Source organism: Arachis hypogaea, chromosome 1, assembly GCF_003086295.3.
Source record: "Arachis hypogaea cultivar Tifrunner chromosome 1, arahy.Tifrunner.gnm2.J5K5, whole genome shotgun sequence".
Lineage (NCBI taxonomy): Eukaryota > Viridiplantae > Streptophyta > Magnoliopsida > Fabales > Fabaceae > Arachis > Arachis hypogaea.
Genome location: NC_092036.1, coordinates 40,677,547 through 40,688,960, shown reverse-complemented (window position 1 = coordinate 40,688,960; position 11,414 = coordinate 40,677,547). Strand labels below are relative to the sequence as shown.

The window sequence follows — 11,414 nt, the reverse complement described above, 5'->3', positions numbered from 1 at the left end:
GCTGAAAATATGACTATGCTTTTGAAGTATGCCAATTTTCATGTTATGGTTATATTTATTAAGCGTGGTTGTTGAGTATTAGTGTACAGTATGGTTACGCTTTTTAAACGTGGTTATAAATTAGTTCAAAAAAATTGTTGAATTTTTTGAAATTTTAATATAGTATTGGAGTGTCAATATTTCTCATTGGAATTTTTAAGCAATTTTTGTGGGCAGCAATTTTTAATATTTTTATTCATTATTTAATTAGTATAAATATTAAATTATTTTTTACAAATAAATTTTATTAATTTGTTCATTAGTTTTGTTCATTATTTTTAAAAAGATATGAATTTAAATTGTATTAATTTATGTATGTAAAATTTTGATAAATATAAGTGTAAATTATATATTTTTTGTATGTAAAATTTTTGTAAATATGAGGGTAAATTATTACTGATTAAATACTGATAATATTTTTAGGTTGCCATTATTATTATTATTATTATTATTATTATTATTATTATATGAGTTCGTGGAAATTAACATAGTTAAGCTATCCCGTGAACTTCAATAGCCATTTATCACGATGATGCGCGAAAAAAACAGTTTGTGCATGATGATCTATCTGATTCCCAATATCTAGAGAAAATTTTGTTCTCCTTTTATTTTGAGTTCGATACTTTGTTTAATTTTTTAAGGAAAAAAAAATCTATATATAGTGATGCGTATTGAAAAGTTTGGTTATAATGAAAAAATTTGTTATTCTTCTACCAAAAATTTAATCAGTTTGATATAAAAGTTTGATTATTTTATAGTTGGATATTTTATTAAAAAAATATGTAATATATATGATGGCTGATTTCAATTGTTTATTAGAAAATCATTATTATTTTCATTTATTAAAAAAATAAATATTAGATTTATGATTTAAAACTTAATGGTCTAAGTGTTGACTCCCGGTCATTCTCAATTGACGTAATTGACCACCACAACTCCACATTTTGGAACGTATGATACAGTAGTGTTTTTGACCATTTATTAGAGAAAATGTCATTTTCCTCTTCTGAGAGATGTTAGAATGACATTTCTCTCTTTTCTATTTATAAAATATACATTTCTCTCCTTTATAACCTTTAAAAAAATTTTTTTTAATCCATTTTAAATTTTGTGTTAACTAATGTTAACTTTATTCATTTTTTTTTGAAAAATAAAATTATTTTTATAAAAATATCCTTTAGTAAAAAAATTTTTTTTTGTCATTAAATTTTACTTACTAAAATACCCTTTAATAAATTATTTTTTTATTGATTAAATTATATTTTTACTAAAATATTTTTAAAAAATTAATAATTAAATTATTTTTTCTAATATACCCTTCAATAATTTTTTAATTATTAAATTGTGATTTTACCAAAATTTTTGTTAATAATTATTTTTATATTTTACTATTATTTTAACATTAAATAAAAAATCTTACCATTGCTAATATGTATAACAATTAATATTGATAAATAATTTGTTTCATAAAACTATTGAAATTTGTTAACAACTTTATCAAAATTTAAAAACAAGTCGAGATGAATAAATCCCAAATTTAAAAAATCAACATCTCATTCATTCACATCTCTACAAAGTAAGTTTCTTAATCTAAATAAAGAGCATTGTGCATAATAGAATATGTTTTTATATTGGTGTATTGTCCCTTGTACAAGCTGCAATCTCCAATACCCAGCTCTTGAAACTTCTAAATACTCATTGAATCGTCAAATTTGAAGAATGCTTTCTAAGAAGTTTATCTTTCCTAATATCCTGCAACATCAAATAAATAGTGCATTTTAATTTTTTGCTTTTACAAAAGCTATTAATAAACATATATTTGTTGTAAAGTTAGCTAAATCTAACCCTTTTTATTTGTTTGGCTTGTAGTTGTGACTTTGCTTTGGCCTGTGCTGAAGCATGTTGTTGAGTTTGTTTTATCATTGAAGTTTGTGATTCACTTGCTGAAATTTCCTGTAATTTAAAAAGGTAAAAAAATACATTTGTATATATAAAGTGTGTGTTAAATTGTATTTATTTAAAAATAGAATAGTAGAATACCTGTCTTGCTTTCTTGGCTCTTACTGGAGCCCTTTGACAGCCTTTTCTATTATGTCCTAAATCTTTACAATTAGAGCATCTAACTGTTGAAATTCTCCTTGCATTTGATGGTGCATCTTCATCTTTTTCCCTTATCCTACTTTTTCTTGGTCTCCCCGGAAGTCTACGCAATGGTGGTGGAAACACATTTGTATCATCCAAAGTATCCAGATCTGGTAAGGGACTGTGTAGTCCAAAATAAGCTATGATGTACTTATCTTTGTGGTAATATGCATCACAATAATTCTCCACTTTTTCCCGTATGTAAATAATGGCCGCCGCACCATGTTTGCATGGCAACCCACTTATTTGCCATGCTTTGCATTCACATGTATGCAATACTAAATTCACAGGGAATCTTGTAAAACCATCATATACTTTGCAATATCTTGCATCTTCAGTAGTTTTATTTATTTCAGTTGCAATTCTTGGTCCAACATTATATGACCAAGATGCAGTAGAAGAAAACTGTGTGTAGAATCTCATCATGATTTTGACTCTTAGCCCATCCACTAATTTCAACACAGTCATGCTTCTTAAGTTGTCTATCCAAGCATTAAACGATTCACACACATTATTAGTAATATGTGGACTTTTATGATTTGTGTAAAATGCATGTGTAGACCAAGTGTGTAATGGGATATCCATCAAATATTGGTAGGCATTATTATCAAATGTTTTCATCTTTTCCATTGCCTTTTTAAAAAGAAATTCATTTGGAGCTTTGACAGCCATCCAAAAAAGATCTTGTAAGATCAATAATGGATATTTTGCTTTGAAATTATTCAACAAATGCTTACTACAATGTCTATGCCATGAATTTGGAAAGTACTCAGAAACTGCACGTGTCAATCCCTGACATTAAATAGAAACAAATTAAAATAAATTATTAATAATGAATAATATGTCAAAATAATACAAATTAAAATATATTACCTTTTGTCTGTCACTCATTATTGTGTAACGATCATCTTCTAGTGCATCATGTAAGCAGTTTAAGAAAAAGCTCCATGAGTCTCTACACTCTGCCCCCACTATAGCAAATGCTATGGAAAATAATCCATTATTTGCATGAAGAGAAACTGCACATAGCAATACTCCTCCATATGGACCTTTCAAATGACAACCATCTAAACCAAAAAATGGTCTACAACCATTTAAAAATCCTGATATACAAGGAGCTAGACACACAAAAATCCTTTTGAAAGTACGATTTTCCTCTTCTAATATCATTTGATCATAGTACTCCAATCTTACTATGCTCCCCCTGTTTTTTTCTAGTAACAGATTAGCAAACATAACTATTTTCTTATAACTTAAAGCATGAGAACCTTCAACTTCTTCCCTTCCTTTTCTTCTAGCCTATATAATTGCTTAGGATGGGTTTCAACTCCAAACTTGGTAATCAATTCATTAGACATGAGTTCATAGCTCATATTTGGATCAGCATTTAAAGATTGTTTTAACTTTTTTGCTATCCATGTAGAATTAGCATTTCTCTTCTCAGATTTTCTAATACAAGTATGCCTTGGCTCATAACTCTTGATCATAAAAGCAATACCATCTGGAGAAGGAGAAGCATGAATGCTCCAAGGACAACCTTCAGAAGCACAAATGGCAGTCACTCTTGCTTTCTCATTTTTCACTCTTATTATATCAAAATTCTCTTGAATTATGTAATCTCTCAATACACTCCTAAACTCATGTACGTCAACAAATATCATAAACTTTTCTAGACTAATTTTTTCATTATCTTCAATATCAAATCTTTTCATTATCTCACCTTCATTCTCTATGTTAACTTCTACTTCACTTTCTTCCTCTGAAGTGTAGTCATCCTCATTCCACTCCTCATCATCCAAATAACTCTCTATGCATTGATCCTTATTAACATCATATTCTTCATCACTATCGGTAAATAATTGTTCAATAGGGGGTTCAGTTCCATCGTACTCATTAACACTAGATATAGCTTCAATATTGGTAGACATTTTCCTAATATGAAAAAAAAATTGGCGTAATTAATAATGAATAACTATAACAGAAACGACGAAGAAAAGGATTTAGGGATAGCAAAAATGAAGGGTTTTGGAATATATCCAGAATTGCCAATGATATGAATTTTTTTTTGTAAATTAATTGAGTTTGAGAAAAGGATGTCAAACCTTATTACTTGAATTGATAATAACGGCGATGATTACACAAAGCTATACAGCAATGGCAGCACCTAGGTAGCGATGGCAGAGACAACCAAAGGAAATTGAATAGATTGAAAAAGAAATAGCGCTGGAACGCGACTGTGAGGGAATTGGAATCCTAGCTCAAAAATTGAGTTTAGTTAGTAAATAAATATAAAGGGATAGTATGGTAAATTAGAATATTAATTTTATTGAATAAAATATTTAATTTTTTTAAATGAAATATTCTGTTAATATTTTTAACTAAATGGATTAAACTGTACATTTTACAAATAGAGAGGAGGGGAGTGTCATTTTAGTATCTCTTGGGAGAGGGGAGTGTCATTTTCCCTTTTTTTTTGTATATGTGATGCCAATAAATAAATAAATAACTTAATCTATCATTCTTATATTTTGATATAATTTTTATTTTAAAATTATTTAAAACTTTAAAACTATTATACTTTTTAATGTGCAAATAATACATGTTCACACAAAGGATGCATAAAAAAACCTACTAAGATATATATAATCAATCAATTCGGCTCGTAATTTCTGTTTGTCTCATTCTCACGGATCTTTCAGTTTTGCCATTTCTATTGTATATTTTATTTCAAGGTTATCAGTTTTTGGATCTGTATTTGAATGGGAAACAGAAAAGAAATGGGACACCTGCAAACCAATGGGCCGAACAATTACATAAAATAATGGATGAAATATTTTTTCTAAGTTGGAAAGGAAGTTTTGAAAGTAATTAATTCAGAGATAATACTAAGGTAAAGAGTGAAGTATTGGTGAAGAGTAAAGATCGTTTTGTTTAGGATAGAAAAAAAATTCTAATAGAGGTAGTTAAGAATAACCACAAAAATAATTAAAAAATTATTGCTAATGTGACGCAAAATATAATTTGTGACATAATTTGTCGTTTGTTAGAAAATTTTTTAGCGATAAAATTGATAGTAAAAAATCTATTATATCTATTATATATTACTAATTTTATAACTAAAATGTACCACAAGTCATTCTTTTATTGCAGTTAAGATCCAATTTTTTCTACTAAAATTAAAGAGTTTTATCCTCTTCTCTCTTTTTTTTATCTTTCTCATTCCTTTACCATACCTACTCTATTATCTCACTACAAGAATTTGACAAATTAGCGACAAATTTTAGCGAGAGATTCACGAGTAAGTTTGTTTCTCGCAAATTGACTTTCGTAGCTAAAAAAGAGCAGAAAATTTTTTTTCGCTAATTTGTTACAAATTAATTAGCAAGTGACAATGTTCTACCAAATTAGTCACTTAGAGGTTCAATCGAATAAAAGTAAAGTAGCAAGAGATATTATAGTTACTATTCCGTCGCAAATGTTTGATATACAATTAGCGAGAAACAACTCACACACTAGTTCGTCGCTAAATAAATTTTGTGCGAAAAGGCTAATTAATGAAGAATAATGTTACTAGCTAATCCATCACAAGGACTTGAAATGCATTTTGTGATGGACAATTTCCTAGCTAATTTGTCACCAAAGTTTTATTTTTAGCGAGCAACTAGTTTCTCGCTAATTTGTCGCATAATATTGTAAAATTCAAAATTAAGGTAACGATAGAAAACAGTCGTCACTAACTCATCGCGACGGATAAACCATTCAGTTAGGGAAGTGTTCCTTGCTAATTAGTCGCTAAAGTGGAAATACGGATTTGAGCGCTTAGGACTTAAGTAGCGAGGAATTTGCGACTGTTTAACAACTGACACACTTCGTTTGCTAATTTCAAGTCGCTGATTAGCGGGCGAAATACATTTGTCACTAAATTATCGCAAGTTTAATTTAGTGAGCGACTTGGCAATCGCAATCTTGTCGCAAAGCAAAAGCTATATCCTACTTATTTTATAGCAAATTACTCGCTAATCTAGTTGGAAATCCGTTGTAGAATTATAACAAATCTAAAGCTAACCGAGAAAATGTTAGAAGTAACTGGTCGCAATTGAGTCACTAATCAAAAGCTTATTTAGTCAGGAATTAGCAACTGCTTAACAACTGATAGACTTTCCTAACTCTTTTCATGTTGCTACTAAATTGTGAGGAAAACGTTAGTCCTTATTCTGTCCTTATTTCATATTGCTACTAATCGCTAACCTCTATATAAAAATTCATGAAAAGTTTGAAGCAAATTTTCCAAACACGATAATATAATTTGTCACAATTTTGTCACTAATTTAAAGCTATTTTAAACGAGAGAATAACTAAAGTCCCAAAGTCGTGTGTATTTGACTTTTAAATCAAACTCGTAAATATGCAAGCTTGATAAAAGAAAACCGTCGGTTTAGAATTTTCAGAAAAATAATCTCGTCGAAGTATAGATCCAAACCGACAATCAACCTTTAATCAAAGTTTAATTTGTTTGTCACGAGTGCAAACTAATAAAAATCGAGAGTATTTAAACCTCGGGTCGTCTCTCAAGGAATTGCAGGAAAGTATGCATATTATTGGTTATGTGGTATTTTTGGAGTTTTTTAGATTGATGAGCAAGAAAGTAAAGCTAACAACTAAGAAAGGTCTTAACAAGGATTGAGAATTGAAATTCCTATCCTTATTATCATCCTCAATTGTGATGGTAAGTGTAATTTCCTCTCACTTAGTTATCCTCTAACAATTGAAGGAAAGTCAAGTGAGCAAAATTGACTCTAGTCCACAAGTCCTAATCAAATCCTAATGAAAGATTAGCTTTAGTAGAATTCAAGCCAACTAGCAACCTTCAATTATCAATCAACAAGAGATTTTGACAATTTAAGAGTCTCTAAGTTACCAACCCAAGCCAAGGGTATAAAAATCTACTCTAAAACCGAAGGAGACATTTCATAAACACTTAACATGCATAAAAGTGAAATATAGTAAATTGCAAGAATAATAAAAGCGACAACTACCAAAACAAGAAGATAACAATAAACAATCAAATAAATAACATTAAACATGAAATACCTCAAATTGCATTAATAGAAAATCAAAATCAACAAGAGTTCATAAACATGAAAGTAACAAAATAAAGGAAATAGCAAGTAACACCAAGAGAACAAAGATGTAATAACAAGAAATTGCAAAGAAAACTAAATCAAAACAATTAAAAACCTAAATCTAATAAAGATTTCACTAATCTACCCTAAATTCCTCTCTATAAAAATGACCTAAAACATCTTCTAAACTAAACCTAATTGCTCTTCCGCTTGTCCTCTCTTGAATTTGGCCTCAAATATTTTAGAAATGAGTTGGATTTGGGCTTGAAGAGGTCCAGAAATCACCAGCCATATTTTCTTTAAGTGGGTCACGTGCTTCGTGTTACGTGTACGCAGAAGGCATGCGTATGCGCAACTGGGCCGAATTCCAAAACTTCATTTCTTCATGAATTCTCCAATTTTACATGTTTTTTCTTCATTTTTTCAATCCAATCTTTGCCTTCTATGCCTGAAACCACTAAACAAATACATCAAGGCATCAAATGGAACTAAAGTTATTTAAATTGGCAAATTAAGGGTTTAAAAAACATGTTTTCAATCTTAAGCACAAATTAGGAGAAATTCACAAAGCTATGCTATTCCATTGAATAAATGTAGGAAAAGTTGATAAAATCTACCAAATTCGATACAAGATAAACCATAAAATTGTGGTTTATCAAAGTCTAAGCAACTTAGCTCGATTAAACAGAAAAAATCGCGAATTAAGCTGGCTGACTTTCGGGCCAAACAGATGCTTTTTTTTAAATAAGCTAGTATATATATATATATATATATATATATATATATATATATATATATTATTTTGTGGACTCGACTTAATATCCGACCGAACCCTAAAAAAAAAGTAACACACACTACAAAAAAATCACCCATTCAACAACACTTTTTTAAGCTAAATTTAAAATGCATAGCCTATTCATAAAATGGGCTATGTTTTTCATTGTGTTACCCTTTTATAAGAGAATAGGAAACACAATTATGGCATCATTTGAAAATTGTCTCCTTAGATATTAAAAAGATTACTTATAAGGCGTATCCTTATCTTAATATTTATGGATACACTTTTCTAACCAAAAGAATGCTTTTGAAGAGTAACCTAGGCTGCATTTATTTATAGGCATGAGATATTAAGACAAGGACATTGAGACACAAAGTCATGTTTGACAGATGAGACATAGACAGAGACATCGTGTCTAAAGACACTGAATTAGTGTATTTTGTGTCCATCCTCACAGGAAGAATGTAGAGACACTAATAAGAGACACAACTTATTTTTTATTTTTTCTCTTATTCTTTTTATTAAGTTTTTCTGATTATATTCTTTTATTGTTCTATTTTTCTTTCTAGATTTTTTGAATGAAAAAATAGAATAAATTAGACTTTCATAATTTCTTTTAATTTTTCACCAAATAAGATACAAGAACATTAATTTTTGTGTCTCTATCTTTTGTGTCTTATTTTCTTTGTCTTGTCTTGTCTAGTTCTCATAACGAAACACAGCCCTAGAGTCAGTTTGGATTGACTTATGAAAAAAATACATATTTTTCATATTTTTTAAAAAGATTTTTTTAATAGACAAAAAGCTATTCCACATTTGGATAAGTTTTTCAAAAAAAATTTTAAAATATTAAAAACGCCTTTTGTTTATTTTTAAAAGCAAGGTATTGTTTTTTTTCCAAAAATTAGGAGTGAGACTCGAATACGCGACCTCTAGGTGAGTATGGAAAGACTATGCCATTAGAGCTATAGCTCGTTGGCAAAGCAAGATATTGTTAGTTTTTTTAAAAAAATTATTTTTTCAATAAGACTACTTTTTTTTAATAAGTATATCTAAATAGATTTAAAATTAAATAAAAATATTTTATTAAAAAAACGTTTTTAATTAAAAAAATCCAAATTACCACATATTCATTCTGTTTTCGTACACTTCAAAGTATTTCTAATTAAAGCGCACTATAACACTTAATTTTTTTCCTTTTCAAAAACCCTCGCCCTTCTCATTTGTTCAGATATTAGAGTTCACCTTCTTCTTTGTCGCTTTCACCCTTCTTCTTCACCTTCACTCACCACCACTCACCGTCGCCATTTTCCTTCGTCTTCACCTTCGCTCACGACTCACCATCTTTGCTTCTCATCTTCACCTTTGCTCACCACTCACCGTGCTCACCATCATCATCTCGTGCGATCAGTGTCACCGCTTACCATCGTTGTCTGTGTGCTCAACGTCGCTACTCACCATTGTCATCTGTGCGCTCACCAGGTAATCGTTGTCCGTGAAATGTGAGAGTTTTAGGGTTTTAATTTTAAGGTTTTTAATTTTGGGGTTTTAGCTTCTTGATGTGTATTGGCTTCTAAAATGGCCTTTTCTAATTTAAGGAAGCCATTGTCTATTTTTAATTTAGTTTAATTATTTTCCTTGATCATTGCAAGGATGAAGAATTAACTTCAAAAATGGCGGCTTGACGCGGCTGATTGTGCTAATTTTAGGCCAGGATATAAAGATCTCAAGGTACTCATCATTCCTGCTTCTTGTTGTTATTGCTCTCGAGGAGTGTTTAGGCACTTCAAAAAAAAGGCCTATGGCCACGGTAAAAAACTGTGACCATAGCTAGTAAAAAGGGTGACCATAGATCTATGGACACGGTTTTGGACCTATGATCACGGTTTTTTACCGTGGCCTATTCTCTCGTGGCCATAGGTCTATGGTCACGGTTTTTTGAGCTATGGTCACGATTTTTATGGTCACGGTTTCAATTTTCAAAATCTGACACTTTAAGCCACATTTTTTTACCGTGACCATAGGTTAATCTATGGTCACGGTAAAAAATCATGACCATAGCCTTATCTATGGTCACGGTTTTCACCGTGACCAAAGCCTCTATGATCACCCCTCCTTAAAACCGTGACCATAGATAAGGCTATGGTCACGGTTTTCACGGTGGCCATAGCCTCTATGGTCACCCTTCATTAAAACTGTGACCATAGCCCTATCTATGGTCACGGTTTTAACCGTGGCCATAGACTCTATGGTCACCCCACCTAAAACCGTGACCATAGCCCTATCTATGGTCACGGTTTTCACTGTGGCCGTAGCCTCTATGGTCACCCCTCCTTAAAACCGTGACCATAGTCCTATCTATGGTCACGGTTTTTCACCGTGGCCATAGACTCTATGGTCACCCTCCTTAAAACCGTGATCATAGCCTATCTATGGTCACGGTTTTTCACCGTGGCCATAGCCTCTATGGTCACCCCTCCTTAAAACCGTGACCATAGCCCTATCTATGGTCACGGTTTTTCACCATGGCCATAGCCTCTATGGTCACCCCTCCTTAAAACCGTGACCATAGCCTACTTTATTTTATGAGATTTATTTTTTTAAAGCATAATAATCACATTCCAAATTTATGAGAATCACAAAATAAATCTAAAAATAGAAACTCAAAATCTAAATCATAAAATTTATATTATAAACTGAATATGTTTTTAGTCCAAACAACACAAATAAAAATACAGTGTAATTTATTCATTACATGTAAAATATATTACTATGGAAAATGTTTTCTTCATATCATCCCCACTGTGTTCAGCACTTTGTTTAGCACATCGCTCAGCTAGCCTCAAAACTAAATTTGGCATCCCCACTGTGTTCAGCATATCCAATGCTTTCCTATGAGCACTCTGCAGAATCATTTAGTGTTAGCATTGCTAGAAACGAAATCTAAAGCAACATTTTAAATTTAGCTTTTCACCAAAGAAGGGATAGAAGTTACACTTGTTCAGAACCAACTTATTAGTCACAAATGAAATTTTGAAGAAAATGAACTATTTCTTCAAAGAGTGCTATGTAAACAACAGTTTTGACAACTATATATAACTATACAAAAAGTAAATGAGATGTTTGTTTCAAACTTGTTATGCCGTTCCATTAAACATCTTTCAAAAACTAGTTGTTTTCGTGAAAGTTCAAAAAATATACTAATACATATAATCTAACATTCATAACAGATAATAAAAAAAGGAGATTATAGCTAAATATAAACAATAGTTTTAATCTAAGTGTTTGTTGATCCTATCTTTCATATCTTTCTAGCCATGGATCAGGTATAT

The 11,414-nt window shown here is 30.5% G+C and overlaps 1 protein-coding gene across 1 annotated transcript; it reads right to left on the bottom strand.

Moving 5' to 3' along the window:
* Nucleotides 1–1,734: 1,734 nt before the first annotated feature.
* LOC112718082 (uncharacterized) lies at nt 1,735–3,417 on the bottom strand. The gene is made up of 5 exons (XM_025770016.1): nt 3,330–3,417; nt 3,055–3,248; nt 2,080–2,973; nt 1,885–1,992; nt 1,735–1,791 (listed from the first exon to the last, which is right to left on the bottom strand). Exons 1-5 carry the CDS (start codon nt 3,415–3,417, stop codon nt 1,735–1,737), a joined length of 1,341 nt encoding a protein of 446 aa, XP_025625801.1.
* Between the last annotated feature and the right edge of the window lie 7,997 nt (nt 3,418–11,414).